We start from the raw sequence: 16201 nt of genomic DNA on the forward strand, positions 1-16201 counted from the left end.
TCCTCTTCCTGATTTTGACTCTGACCCTCGGCAAGATTGGATTTTCAAGTTTTACCTGTCCTAATGATCTTCTGCAACTTTCAGCAAATGCAATGTAGCAGTAGGTGATTGACAGAAGATGGGTTAGTGAAAACGCTAATAAGGTCTGGTCATGTAGAGATGACTGTACAAATGGCAGGATAGATTGCTACAATTATGGAGTAAAGGTAAGCTGAATGGAAATGAAAGAAATGGCAAAGACTATCTAGAGGGCACAACAAAAGGGAGTGGGAACATGATTTTGGTGTTAGATGGATATCATCCTATGATGTCTCTTATCGGGCATTGTTAAATAGAAAATAAGGTATTGGAGTCTTTAAGTGTGGTGGCTGGCTCCTACAGCAGGTGATAATGGCTCGGATCTTGCTATGGTATCTCCGTCATAGTAGAGAGCCTTGGCATCTGCTCTGCTGGATCGCTACACCTCAATCGAGCATCACCCACCCACACCACCCCCACGCACAACCCACGCACCTGGTGTGACAGTAGAGTCTGATAAGGTCTGTGTGGCTGTAGGTCTAAAGAACTATGTAATAACTCACTGTTGGCACTCTCTGTGGATTGACTCCCTGTGTTTGTAGAGCTCTGAAAGAAACGCCAAGACATCTGTGATTGGCAAACTTTAGGACATCAAATGTGCATGTTAATCCATTTTAGTACATCTAACTTTGCTCTTCTATATCCAATATATAATGTTTGATCGCACTACTCTACCACCTAACATTTTTATAGAGCTGTGACACAAAAGATAGGACTAACCACATGTTTTGAACTGCAGGTTGTGTGGGAGGATGTGATGCAATATTGAAGGAGCTGATTGAAATATGCGGAACTGGAACTCGAGGTTTTTTAGGTTAATGTTATGGGCTTGATAGAATAATTAAGCAGCACCAGAATGTGACATTTTGTATTTTGCTTCGTGCATGCAGGGCAATTGGGAGGCAGAGGGATCGCGAATGGGCGAGGTATTTATATTGTTTGGCAGTGCCAGACTTTAAGTGAGCATCCAGATTCATGAAAACCTTTCTTGCAATTAAATTCATCAGGTGGAGGGCAACTTGGGGGCAACAGTGGGCCATCTAATTTGAACCACCACGAAAGGAGTGGCCTGCAGCACGATCAGAGGTCGTCAAATCGTAAGTTGGTGATCCTATGTTTCTCAGTACTTATATTTTTTTGTAAAATGATAGATGCAACTACAACTGACGGATCTAACTTTAACAATGTCTACCTGCTGGCATATCTAGAGGCCGTAATGTGCCACTGTCAGGAAGTCTGCTCCATTCTAACAGCCCAGACAGAAAACAACCGTGGGAGGCGCTTCTATAGATGCCCATCTAACAACTGTGATTTTTTCATGTGTGTGGTTGGTTCTTCTGAGTACTTTGGTGGATACTGTCTTCTGAAGGCGTATTTACAAACCTTCATCAAAGTGTTAAGCCATTAACTGTTTTCCAGGTGGGAAAATCCAGCAAATAATACTGATTCTGGTAGTCATCCACAAAGGAGAAACATGCAGACAAGCACCGGAAGAAATCCCTCAACTGCAAATACCCGAGGTGGAAGAGCAAGAAGAGGCAACAAGCAGGCAGGTGCAGGCAGGGAGGGCGCCTTTGTGAGGGCTACTGGCGAGACATCTAACAGGGGTAGCTGTTTTAAATGCGGAGAATCCTCACACTGGGCCAATAATTGTCCTTATCCAAGTTCCTAAATCACCAGAAGTTGGCTTATGCATACAAATCTGGACTGGCATTAAATTCCTACGCAAAGGTTAGATCTGGTGGTGTGATTGCAAGTAGTTTCCTTCAATCATAAGCCTAACCTACAAACAAAGAGAGAACCATGAGAGAGTAACAGCCGCAGAGAGAGAGAGAGACAGAGAGAGTGTGTGTGTGTGTGTGTGAGGTGCATCTTTTGTACTACATGTGAGTCAACCCTGTTCATCTTCTTATCTCTTGCTTGGTTGCTATACAGATTTGGGACTTCATTTCCCCTGTATGGACCTGGATCACTAGTCAGCGGACCGTTACCCGTTCCTGGGTTTTGGGCAAGATGCCATGCATAGTCGCATTACAGCTGCACCATCCATTTCTCTTTTATTCTATGTGATGGACTGTTGTTTGGCACATCCAGTGGACTGTATGTAATGCTTTCTTTTTTGACTCGGCCTCCACTATTCGCGGTCATGTAGGTCGTGTGTGGATTGATGTTATGTCAGATTACTTCCATGGTTTTGGCTGGTCTGATACTTGGAGATGTGACTGCTCCATGTTTCTAAAGCATTCCCACCACCCTTGTGCCCACTTCATGATCTCCTTCATATTTTATGGCCTCTCGGCTTCGTCAATATTTATTGCTTCTTTTGTATTTTGTTTGGCTGGCCATAAGGCCTGTTGTAAACATTTTGCCTCATTAATTCAAGTATCTTCATGAGAGAGAGAGAGAGAGAGAGAGAGAGAGAGAGAGAGAGAGAGAGAGAGAGAGAGAAAGAAAGAAAGAAAGTTATATTAACGTCTTCTAAAGACCAAAACTGGCCTATGAGACAAACTGTGATACAACTGATGAGGTCCAGCTATCCAAAATAAAAGTGCTGAATGAAAAGCTAAAAACTGGAAACTGAAAATACGGTGCTGTGAGCGCGATAAGTGCCGTTTATGTGTATGTGCGTATGTAGCTCTGGTACTCCAGATAATGGCTACAAAGGGGGAACAAATGTCGGCTGTGATAGGGGAACAACTGTCGGCTGTGATAAAGTGGTGCGATGTGTATATGTAACAGATGCAAGGAGATATACTATCCTGGGATGTAGTAGCAGTCGTCGAAGTCGCTAATAGCAGGTGATCCCTCCTGGATGCAGGATGTGGTACATCGGCGGTGGAGAAAGAGCAAACTGGAGATCTGAGATCCAATGTGTCGAGTGTCGTCGGATCTCAGTCTGCTGTCGATGTAGATCAAGAATCCTCCGGATCTCCTGTCGGTGTGGCTGTGGGGTCCAAAACCCACGGATCCTCGTGCGGCGTCGGGTACGCTGGTCCTTAGCCTGCTGTAGTGTGAGCCCGGAGGTCTGGCTGGGGGCTGGTACAGTAGCTTTCACTCTGTCTGTCTGAAAGAACTGTGTAATAGTCGTCTGGGTGGGCCCCTCTCTGACTGGGACCCGCTGTGTGCTCTGCTCTCTGATGTGCCATGCCTCTCCCAGAAACGGCCAAATGATCTCTGATCCATATCAGTCATACATCCCTGAAGTGAGTTGCTCAATGTGTATCTAGATCTCAACTCTGAGTATGCCGGGCATCTGAGAACAAAATGCTCCTCACTCTCCACCTCTGATCTGCAAAGGGGGCATATCCTCTCCTCCCGTGGGATGCCATTGGCTCTGCCACTCTTAATCATAAGCTGATGTGATGATACCCTGAGCTGTCCAATAAGAACTCTCAATCGATGTGGCATATAGATCTGCATATATCTCGGAATCTCTATGAATCCCTACTCTGATATGCTCAAGAACTGTGTATAATAATGTGCCATCTTCGATGGCAGTGGCTGTGCAGGGCTGACCCATGTCCTCTGTATACAAATATGCCATATCTCATGTCTGATGACTCTGTTCCTCTCAGAGAGAGAGAGGGTGTAAGTGGGAGCCTGAGTATCATATAGAAGAGGTGGGAGTCTATCAATGTCCAGCCCATGTCTGTCAAACGAAGCTCTAGTCTGTGCGTACCATGATGTGGTATCCCCCGCTCGAGCCATCTCTTGAGATGCCATATATCCTCCATCACCGTGCCATAAAGTTTGGCCAAAACTAGCCCAATCATGATGGTCCTATATGTGTTAAGGTCCATAAGATTCCCTGACTTGTGGATAGGTACAATGGTGTGCTCTGTCCACGAGTCAGGGAATCCCTCAGACAATGCACGGTTGAAGAGGTGAGCAATGAGTGGAGCCAATGTGTCTCTACCATATATAATATGCTCTGCTTGAAGATCAAACTGGTCTCGAGCGCGGCCATGCTGTAACCGTGAGATAGCATGTTTCACCATACTAGTGGTGAAAAAGGATGAAATACCCGGTCTCGGTGTACATGGTGTGGGTATCAGCGGCTGTGCGGATACATGATATAAACTCTGTGCGTATCCATGCCATACTGCAGGGTCATGTATCGGTGTGGGTGAGCGTGGTTCTCTGATCTGCCTCCATGCCTCTGCACAATCTCTGCTCATAAGAAGGTGGTATATATCCCAATATCTCTCCTCCTCACATTCCCGCTTTTTACGCCAGGTCAAGCGGTGCATGCGTCTCTGCGCGTGTCTGTGTGTGATCTCTCCTCTGGCCTCCAAATCGCGTAGCTGTCGACGTAGATCTCTGCACTCATCATCATACCACCTGTTCTGTGGCATGGTACCGGTCCGAGGGGGGTGCGTGTATGTGTGATGTGGAAAACTGAGTGTAGCAGAATCATGCAGAATGCGTGTGATATCAGTGGTCAGTGTATCAAGGGGTGCGTATGGATCAAGTGACGTGATGTGCTCCTCCAGATGATGTGAGTAAACATGTGAGAGCTCATGAGTGAAGTGTATGGTAGTATGCATGTGGGGTATGATATCTGCAGGTGGTGATGGTAATGAGGTGAGAAGTGAGAAACTGAGAAAGGTGTGATTGGCACCGAGTGGAAGTCTCCCAAGGCCGAAGGACTCGATAGTATGCATCCCATCGATCGGTCCGAGCAGATAATCTACAGTACTCTCGCCCCCCCCCATGTGGGAAGCATGTAAGACCTCTTGAATATGGCCATCGTGCCATCCCGTTATAAATAACGAGATGATGTCTACTACCAAGCTCAAGTAAATGCCCTCCATACCCTATGGCGTCTGGCCCAATATCTGCTGACTCCCTACTGATCCCCAACTCCTCAGGGTCTAATGCTCTCATGATCTCTGGCTGCTCCATATCAAAACTCTCACACTGTCGGCTCTGTGTGCGCCCATTGAAGTCCCCCATAAGGAAGACCTCGCCCAAACTAGAATACAGAATAATGTCCTCTGAGAGCTGTGAATAAGGGGAGGGGGAATCTCTGGCCTGAATATCACCCTGCGTAGTAGCATATTTGAACTCTCGTGGTGAAAAGTAGCATACTGTCATATAGATCCATCTCTCATCTGATATCTGCACTCTGATCCATATGTAACTGGCCTCCTCATCTCGTCTCACTAACTGGATATGTCTCTGTATCCCCTGACGGAATAGAACTGCCACCCCTCCTGAGCCCCTAGATGTGCTCTGCCTAGTAGTAGCCCGGTATGCAGATACCCACTCAAATCCTGTAATGCGTGGAAGCCCTCTCTTTGGGCTCTCATGTGTCTCTGTGAGGTATATAACATCATGGTCGGGTAAAATCTCCTCAAGTCTGTCCGGTCGTGACCATAGGGAGCCGTTGCAGTTCCAAACTGCTACACGTATCGGGGTCTCCTGTACAGTCCTCTGCCCCGCCTCATAGGCCACGCCTCCCTATTTGGTGGGGCGTCCATCTATAAAAATCCGGCCATCTCGATAGAAGGCCGTAGGCCTTCTCTACGTGCTTGGAGTATCTGTGGTATGCATGCTCGTCTGTGTGCAATCTGCATCTGAGTCAGGTCCTCATCCATGAAGATGGGAGCCCCAGTCATCCCTCGGAGCGAAATCTGCTTCCGAAAAAAAGCGGCTCTGTCCTCCGGTGTGCTCATATGTAATATCAGAGCTCTGACCCTGGTAGTATCTCGTCCTGCATGCCATGCCTGAGTAAAGGGCATGCCCGTGTACCCTAGTCGGGTGCATAGCCCGCATGCGTCCTCTGGAGAGGCCCCTTTGGGGACCCCGGTAATACGCACGTTCAATCTACGCGCGTTCCTGAGCCTCTCCTCCTCTCAGGCCTCTTGAACCCAAACTACCTCCTTTTTATTTTCTTCCTGGACCTCCTTCTTAATGTTCTTCTTCACTACCTCAATCCACCCCTCCTTATTCCTTTCTAATTCTTCCTTCATGTTTGCTTTGATTTTTTCCTCCCATCCCTCTCTCGAAGCCTCAACTTCGGTTTTAATGCATACTTGGAGGTCCTCTCAGCATTCCTTCGTGATAGCCTCTCGGAGGTCCGCTTTGAAATCCGCGTCCTCTCTTGCCTCCCTAGATGTGACACTTCCGTTTGTAGCTTGTCCAGGTCGGTTTTGAGATCCCTCCTCTCTTCCGTGAGTGTCTTCACCATCTCCTCCAGTCGCCGGATCCTCTCATGGAGCCGGTGGGTTTCTTGGTTCAAGGCATTATCCGCATCCTTCTTGAAATCTTTCTTCGCCTCCTTGATAGCCTGGCTGATTAGAAGCTCCACGTTATGGAGCTCGAGCGGCATGTCGCCTCACGGGGAAAAAGCCCCCTCGATAGACCTGTTGAATGTCAGAGAGGCACCTTCAATGAAGAAAGTTTCCCACTTTTCACCTCCTCCTGAAACTGCACATCCACAAATGCTGTCCCATCTTGCACATTCCAAGAGCCTTCCTTCTGCAATGCCGCTAAGCTTGACAATGTGTAACCCTTTGGAAGAACTCCCAATAGATAAGCAATCAAGAAATGTCCTGCCTCGTGCAGAACTATGCCCGAGGCCAGAGTAAGGGCAAGTAAGATGCCAAGCACTTGAATTTGATTTAACTGCAATGTCTGCCACATAACCAAGCTACCCAATGCTGCAGCAATTTGTAGATTCCTTCGAACTTCTCCAAGTATAGAGTCCACAGGAGACAAAAGACAGTCTGTCTCTATATTATTCAGTCGCAGAGAGAGAGAGAGACCAATGGATGTAGCTTAGTTGATTAAGTTGAACGCATGGTGACCAGATGGTTTGAGTTCAATTCCTACACCTGCGTGGTCATTTAGAATAGGAATGAAAAAGGGAGATTTGAACTCGGGTCAGCGGATTGATAAAACAAGGGGTTTTATAATTGGGTTAGCCACTTGATCACGCGAGAGAGAGAGAGAGAGAGAGAGAGAGAGAGAGAGAGAGAGAGAGAGATGAGCCAAGTCGGCATATGAGACAAAAATAGTACATATGAAACAAGGGAAACTACCGTGTTTTCAAAGTAAAGAAAACATAATTGAAGTCGACATCTAAATCGGAAACAAAAATAATTGGGAAATGAAAATCTAGGTATTTGATATATTTTCCAATCATGGCATTGGTAAATGAGTGTGGAATGATATGCCAAGTTGGAGAGTAGAGAAGGGAGCCAAAATCATCGCTAGTGTCCCCCGTAGGTCTATTAAGCATAAACAAGCTAAAGCATCAAGATTGGGTTGCTTGATGGTGTGTCCATATCACTAGTATTGTCACATCCTTGGATATCAACATTTGACTCATTCTTTGTTTCTCTCCTCGACATCAGGACTTTCTCGATGCTTCAAGGCTAACAACATTGGACACCACTCTAAACAAGATAAAAGCATACCTTACAAGCATGAACTATTACAATTCCATGATTATAAGTGATTTTTTGCACATCATCAAATCTCATGTCCAATTTTAGGTTGTTGCTTTAATACCAATGAAACATCCCCTAAGATTCGACCTATACCACAGATATGTCACAAGCCATATCCACAAATACAAGGGATTGGACGTTAGGCTCACCTCCTAGCCAGAGCCAAAAGAGCTCATCCTCAAGCTTGTGAGCAAGCGGCACTTCGGGTCATCCACTTCCCAAGGGTTGGCATTCCATACTGCCATCTCACACCATCTTAGTGTATGGATGCGTCAGTTAACAAGGCAAGAGTTCAAGAATGATTACACAATGAATATGACTTGGTTGTCCTAAGCTCGAAGTGTCCTTGGTGCATGTACACTAAGTCATTTCATGACCATTGTGACCAATGCTACTAGTGTCCATTTGGATGTCCAATGATGTAACAAGCATCCTTCCACGGTAATTAAGTGGTAGGGGTGTTGATTGACATACATGCTTCCTAGGTAAAGAAATAGAACTGCAACTTAAGAAACTATTATGTTTCCAAACTAGAGGCCAAATTGGCCCATGAATAAAAATAGATACACATGAAACTTATGGAACTATGATGTTTCATAAGTAAAGAAAACATAATACAAACAAACATCTAGGTAGGAAACAAAAATAGTTGGAAAAATGAAAAACTATAAATGTAATAGATATTTCAATATGCAATGCTTAATAAGTGCAACATGACAAATTGTAGAGTTAAGAAGAGGGTCAAATTTCTTCCATGATGGTTCTCATGGGTCTATCTAACATAGATATGGTATAACTTCAAGGTTGGATTGGGAGGATGGTGTGCAAGTATTATTTGTATTTTGAAACAATTAGAAAGAGAGACATGTTTTTAAGCCCAAACAAAGTCTCATGAATATTTTTATTGAGCTCTACTAACTTGAATATTTTAAATAGGGCAAAATTATGTTTGAGAGTTTATAGATTAATAATCAAGTGGATAATATTTTAGGTTATAAACTAGCTATTTTTCGAACAAAGTAGTTGTGGCAATTGGCAATGCAATTGTATGCAATAGACGAATTGTTATTGATGGCATGCAATGATTGTAAGTGGCATTTGACGTTTGCTAGGACTTTTTATTGCAAGCATGACAAGTTAGTATAGGCTTATGATTTTAAACATTCAACATAGCAAGGTGTGTTTTCCACTCAATTATATTGTTTTTTATGATAGTTGCATGGCTTTCTTAAGCAATATGTTGCAAGATATTTGTGCAAATGTTACTAGTTGGACTTGCAAAGGATGCTCACTTGCACATTTGTATATGCATTTTGTATTGTTCCATGGAGATTTGGGTTTGCTTGTGCTTGGTGTAGATATGGAGTGGTTGGCAAGGAGTGTTTGAAATCAACCTTATTTCATAGATAGGATGCTAGTCGATGTAACAATAATTATAGTAGTTATAATAATTAAATAATTCACATTGAAAAAGTACTTTATCACATTAATCTTAGATAGTTGACATTGAATTGGCTCCAAAATTAGCTCCCCTTGTATTTCTTCAATTTGTATCGTTTTGAATTTCTAATACATTGATATATGTATATGTATATATATATATATATATATATAGTACTTGGGTTGTCACAATTGACCAAAATTATCAGGATCCAATTTGATCCCCTTTATTTTGATACAAATTTGATTGGACTAAAAATACATGTATGAGTCAATCTCAAATGTGAATGTGTAATTCCCTTTAGAGCTATTGTTATTATTTTAATTCTAGCAATTGTGTTGATCATCAACCTTCCAATTCATGGACACACTTCTTGAGGCAATTGAGAAATCTTAAAATTTATAGAACTTAGGGTTTCAAATAGTAAATGCAATGTTGCACCCCTCAATTTGGTTGGAGATTCTTGAGAGTGACTATAACTTATTAAAGAAAAAAATATTGTTGAATTGAGGGAAAATGGATTGATTTAACATTGAAAACGATTCAAGTTTGTTGTTACTTGCAATAAATCCACATTTAATGTAGTCAATAGTTGCCAAATTAATTTAACGGGGAGTATCAATATTGATTAGATAGGAGGTACAACACATGTTCAATATCATGGACCGAGATCCATAGGTGTGATATGTGTGGGTTAGAGTGCATGTATCATAGGATTTGACGCTACATATTGCTATTCATTACTTCCCTTCGGAGAGGATCGATATATGCCACATGGGAGTCACTACAGTAGGGAAGAGAGGAGATGGAGGAGTAGGTGGAGAGTTCCCCTTCATAAATCTATCAGATGAGATACTACACTACTTTAGGTTAGGTGAGGTCCTCTTAATGGGTGATTTTAATGGTAGGACACAATGAATCAATCCAACACGACTTTGAGGATCTAGAACGAGTGCAACTATTGGATGTCATGGAGGCAAGTGCATATAGAGTATCAGCTAACATAGAAGGAGATAACACTAAATACAACCAATACCCACTAGAGCTAGGGAGATGATATCATGTCATTATCTACAATGGGATGAAGAAGTGGCCTTGTTTTGGAGCATTAAACTGCTTCTAGCCCATTAGGTCCAACACAATGTACTATGTGCTATAATCTCCTAAGACAATGGAGTTAAAGTTAGTCAAATTATTCACCATCCCTCGTTTGATCAGAGTAGACCAAACCTATCTCTCTCAAACTATTTTCTTACCCCAATTGCACATGCTCTAGTTGTTGCCTCTTCCTATCCTACTACTTTTTACTTCATGCATGAGCTATTGGACATCTATAATCACCATGTATATGCGAAGTTTTCATAGCTCGAGTATAGTGCCTCCTTAGGGACACTCACATTCAAGCTCACCTCCATTCTACATTTAGTCTCTGTCCAAAGCTTTTACTCTCTACACGGACTAGTGGCTTTGTACAACATGGGGCTATACCCTAGAACTAATGGTATGATGATAAGTGCAAGGAGTTGTATATGTATGTTCAAACCTAGAGGAGATTAAAACTTATTACTAACCAAGAGACTCACAAGCAAATGAGGAGGTTGACTCTCCATGAGAGAGAACATATGAGGAGATGCAATATTGGGATATGCCACTTATTTATGAGCAAAGATGCATATACAACTTGGTGCAAATTGAGGGAGCTAGGGTGGCCCACACCTATCAATGACCTAGAGATATGACACGTGTATGTAGAGAGGCTATATGATCCAATTCCCCATCCATCAAAGCCATGCCCTACCACATCCACCTTTACGCATGACATGGTTAGGAGAGTGATCAAGTGAGTACATGGATAGTTGATGAACCATACACGTAGATAGGGTGATAATTTCCTTTATGCTATAGACACTATGGCCCCTCTCCTTGTTTGTTTAATATGGCCCTTGTGAAAGGCTTTTTGATTGAGTGGACCATGCACACCATTGTGCCTATCCACAAGTTTAGGGTTCCCTTAGATCGAGGGAACCACAAGACCATCATTGTAGACTCCAAACTGGCCAAAATATATAGAGTAGTATTGGAGACAGAACTCAGTGCATATATGGAGAAAGAGACCCAAAGAGCAGCATGATGAAGGCTTTAGATGGGGCTTTTCTACCTCATGGCTATGGTGGAGCAGGCAAAAATGAGGAAGAAGAATTTGCTACTTTGTGGATTTTTGCAAAGCTTTTGACACAGTTCCACAAGATAGAATGTTGCAAAGGTTGCACACATTAGAGATCTCGTCCGATGTCACTTGGGATATTTATGCACTATATGAGAGGGTGGCTCCTCGTTTCTAGTACTATAGGAGTGAAGCAAGGATATCCTCTCTCCCCCATGCTCTTCCTACTCCACACTGATGAGATACAGAGCCACATCATACGAGGAGATGGAGTGGATATAATAGTGCTTTAGTCTCTATTCTTATTTATGATGATATTATTTTGGTCTCTAAGTCATAGGAGGGTCTAAAGTGACATCTACACGCCCTTTGGGATTTCTTTACACAACATAGATTGACAATGTATCTTCGAAAGACCAAGATTCTAGTCTTCCACACATCAACCTTTGTGAGGAGGGGGGAAATCTTCACCGTAGGAGAGAAACAACTAGAGGTGGTAGACTCATGTTTACTTGGAGTCACATTTTCTACATTGATAGGAAGGTTCACAATGGTGTACATGGCTAGGGATTGACTCATACAAGGATATGTTGCTTTGGCAAGGTTGGAGCAATAGTGCCACCATGCACATTTCCAGAAGCTGCGCACATAGAAATGGCTATTTAATACACTAGTCACATTTTCCATGATGTATGGTGTACTAGTTTGGATGCTTAGCTTGGCTACTTATGGACATAGATTGAGAGACCACATAGTCACATCGGCCATGATGTATGGTGTACTAGTTTGGATCCTTGGCTTGGCTACTTATGGAGAGGCTGCATGTTATCATGCTCTCATGGATGGTTTGTAGCATGCCATTAGTAGCACATGAGATCATATGAGCTGAGTTTGCTACACCCCCGTGATGATAGAGGCTCTCCTCTCCACCACTAGCTTTATTCATAGTGTGTGGAACATGCATTTGGATCAACTATCCAAGAGAGCATTTGAGTCTTCTTGATAGCTGGCTTAGAGAGGATGTGAGATCTTATGGTATGCATATGTGGATTAGTGGTTTACATGTTTCAAAATTGACATGGAAAACCTCTCTCCCTTCTAGTACAACCCTAACTCCCTCTCCATACACATCACTCAAAGAGGAACCTAGTTATATGACAAAATCTTTACTAGCTACACATATAGCACACATGGAGTTCACCTTGATAGCCCCTCCTTGCCAAGATGCCCTACTATAGAGACCATTTCTTGAGGACTACAATAGACATGTTTGTTGTGATACCTGGATATTTGGATGTATACATGGCGCATGATATCTAGGTTGCCGTTGGCTAACTCAAGGTCTCATCCCATTATCTCTTAAGATCAAGATAGTGAGAATGGCTTATATCCGCTCATGCAAATTGGATCTATAGACTATGTTGGGTGGGGATAGAGAGCAAGGAGCACTATGTATGCAAGTGTAGAGCCTATAGTATGGTCTATGGAAAACACCCCACTTTTCATGAATGGTTTTTCTCTTGGATCTATCATCATGGAGTCACCAATTTAGTGTTGATCAAGCCAATTTTTATGGAGATCCAAAGGCTCCATATATCCTTATTACAAAAGGGAAGCATGAAATTATCACTTACTGACTTCTTCTAGATGGTGGCCACACATAGTACCAGGAAATAGGGAAGTGACAGCCTAAAGAGTTGAGGAGATGAAAGTAGCACACTAACCATGGAGATTGGGGTTTTAGACACAAGAGGCTATACCAAAGAGAGAGATGTAGTAGATTTACCAACACAATGACCATTACCTGGCACAATTGGGAGATCAAGCTAAAAACCACCCCCATACCATCTCCATAGGGGATGTATGACATACTCTTCCTGGCAATCGCCATTGGATGGAGTTAGTATATCCACAGTATATCCGTAGATTCTTGACTATGTCTCTATTGTATTCACATCATCATGTATTGTATACCTTTTTAGTTTCTCTTGGCACTATATATCACCATCACAAATCATATATTGCCATCACATATGGCTTCTCAATATGCCACACTTCGATACCCAGTGACGATCATCATTGTACATGATTGTCTCGTATGTTGGCTTTTGCCTCACTAAACGTTAGTATATATTTTTTTATTTCTTATATTGTTTCTCTCTCCCCCAACAAGCTTGTGTTGTAGGTTCTCTCCCTGTTGGACAAGTGACACATCTTTGAGTCCAATCTTAAGTCTCTAGACTCTAATTTTCAAGAATTAATGCATGGTTGAAAATTAAAATTGTCTTATCCATAAACTAGCCACCACCCATTAGTTTGGGAGTAGAAGGATGAAGAAAATTTCAATGTGGTATCCATATTCGCAAACACTCTCTTCCAAAACAAACTAGTTATATGAGCAATGATACTTAAACATGTCATGCATAAAAATATGTGCCATGTGATCAATCTATGCACAAATTGCTCTATATCATGTCTCAAAGCTAGGCAATAAAAGAAATGCTCCACTATCTTAATTGTAGCATCAATGGCTCTATGTTTTGCATACAAAGGAGCATGACTTTCAATCATCACTTTAGGTCTCGAACTACTTTATAATACATAACAATCTATGCATCATAAGAAAGCCTCCCAACTTAGTGTGATAAGCTATAATAATGGCTAAAATCTAAATGTTTCTAGGCAATGCACCAACTATCACACTTTTCTTACCATCTATATGCACAATCTAAACATGAAACATAGAGAGAGAATTTTCCCACCATCTCATATGTTTCTTAGATAACTTAGTTTGTATATTGTTTGATGACTAGTCTATACAGTGTAATATGATCCTAAAAGATAGTGTTTCCATATATATACTGCATGGATACAACAAGAAATTCTTTATTGTAAACTTGTAAAACATATAAGATACCATATAAGATATGATTCTCATTGTGCCATGTAAAACACAGCTCTCATTGTAGCAACCACACATTCTCATCTTGCATCAAAACATCCCCTATGCTATTATCACATGCATCACACTACACAATGAAATACCTCGTGATTAGACAACACAAGCATTGGATTTGAAGTCACCTGGTCAGCAAATATTGAAATATCCATTGTTGTCCATGTAAAAGGGACATTATTCTTTCGCAAAGTATCCAATTGAGAAGTAATTTCAGCAGAATGATGAATGTACTCTTTTGAATACGAATAAAGTTCCAAGAAATTGTGGACCTCATGTACACTGTTTAAATGTTGTCATGAATGTATAGCTTCTATCTTAGTAGGGTCCATGCGTACACAATGGTGTGATACAATGTGTCCCAAAAAGTCAATTGCATATAAGAAGAATTCACTATTCTTATCATTAATGACTAGTTGATGCTTCCTTAGCTCATTGAATATTATACCTAATAATGTTGTGTGGTAATTACGCATTGAAAAGCTGTATAATGAGGGCTATGTAGTTAGTTATATGTTAAGGTAGAAAGTCTTTCAAATGTAGATTTGCATGTTTTAGACAATTGGCATATACTTTTGTGCTTGAAAAATAACACATGACAATGAAAGGAAAGATTTGTTTTATACCTTGGGATAGGCATGATGTGGAAAGACTCTTGTGCCAACTCAATTGAGAGAGGAACTAGGATCCCAAGTGTCATAAGCATACACCTGTGGTCTACATGACTGTTTCAAGATCTTTTTCCATTGATATTTGTTGTTACGTTTCCTTGTTATCAAAAGAGATGTGACCTTCAATAGGTTATCTTTCTCTTTCTCTTTAGAGAAAATTGATCCTTTGATACCATTTGTATATTTCCCTTCTTCACAAGGCATGGCATATTTCCCTTGCTAGATAAAGAAATTCCAAGATCGAGCACAAGCTACCCCCTTGGCCAAGTCGACTTGCTATGGCACTGTTAGGTAAAATCATTGAGTTCTCTCTAACATTAAAGCAACCCAATGTTACAAAGAGATAGGGATTACTAGTAAACGAGGTGTCTTGTCTTTATTTACACATCACGTTGCTAGTAGTTCTCATGATTCTTCTATCATTTAGGATTTAAATTGTACACAAAGAGGTACAAAGCACATCTATAGTAGCAAAGGCCTATGTTCAACAAGCTAGCATTGATTACGAGGATAAAAATTTTGCTTGAATTGCATTAATAGTCACTACTCACACTATTAGTTCTTACAACTCATCATGGTTGGTGAAGGTTCCATATAGATATGAAGCGCACCATCTTGAATTGTGAGATTCAAGAATAGATTTATACGGTATAGCTATAGGGAAGTGTTATTGAGAATTTATTTGGTGTCTTGCTTTTTGAGGGCCTTGTATGGTCTGATGCATGTGCCTTATGTTGGATATCCCTAGGTTTATGCTCCCTTCATTGCATAGGGTAATTTCATTTACAGTAGGTTGGGTGTCAAGCAATATCAATGCAAAGTTGATTGACTTCATTGTTCCATTTCCCTTTAATGTTGATGGTGTGATTAGGCGTGGCAAATATAATTAAGGATTTTAGGAGCTAGGTTTAAGATTGTTAAGCTAAAGCGGCAATGAGCTATGAAAGAGCAAGTCGAGTTGAACAAGTTTTCACTAAACTCGCGAAGAGCACATTGCTTTCTCAAAGCATACACACACTTAATGGCAACTTGCAAGCACAAGCGAAGCATTTGATGTGCACTCAATGCATTGAATTGGTTGCTTAAGGTCCTAAAGGGAGATTGCATGCATTAAACACTTAACAAAAGTACTAACCCTAACTAAGACAAGAAGGAACCAAAAGGCTAGACTCCTTAAATGTGACCAACTAGTCTTTTTAAACCTTAAAAGCCTACCCCACAAGTCTTGCTCAAAGCCGTTAAATTTGAACTTAATCCTTGATTAAGAGGATCCTTGTTGGCAAGTGGAGTTGTACTTTGAATTTGACTATAGCATATCCTATTAAGGGCATCATGAAATTATAAGTATGTGACTTAGAGATTGAAAATACTTGAAACCCGCCAGCTGACATAAGGCTGCAAGTCAATGCATGTACATGGCATACATCATGCAAA

The 16201-nt window shown here is 41.6% G+C and overlaps 1 protein-coding gene across 3 annotated transcripts in view; it reads left to right on the forward strand.

Moving 5' to 3' along the window:
* The window catches only part of TOP3A (topoisomerase 3alpha), a 155990-nt gene extending 153584 nt beyond the window's left edge, over positions 1-2406 (forward strand). For 2 of the 3 annotated variants that reach the window (XR_015690256.1, XR_015690260.1), the window contains 6 exons: positions 818-883; positions 969-1004; positions 1086-1175; positions 1287-1398; positions 1498-1809; positions 2014-2406. Coding sequence is in view for 1 of the 3 variants with exons in the window: in XM_087674498.1 (XP_087530624.1) it covers positions 818-883; positions 969-1004; positions 1086-1175; positions 1287-1398; positions 1498-1750 (557 nt within the window). In the remaining 2 variants the exon portion in view is untranslated. Of the gene's footprint in view, positions 1-817; positions 884-968; positions 1005-1085; positions 1176-1286; positions 1399-1497 lie in introns of all 3 variants that reach the window. The other variant, XM_087674498.1, reaches the window with a different exon arrangement.
* Positions 2407-16201: the final 13795 nt, after the last annotated feature.

This window comes from Lygodium microphyllum, chromosome 3, assembly GCF_053477565.2.
Source record: "Lygodium microphyllum isolate KBCC chromosome 3, Lygodium_microphyllum_v1.1.10, whole genome shotgun sequence".
NCBI lineage: Eukaryota > Viridiplantae > Streptophyta > Polypodiopsida > Schizaeales > Lygodiaceae > Lygodium > Lygodium microphyllum.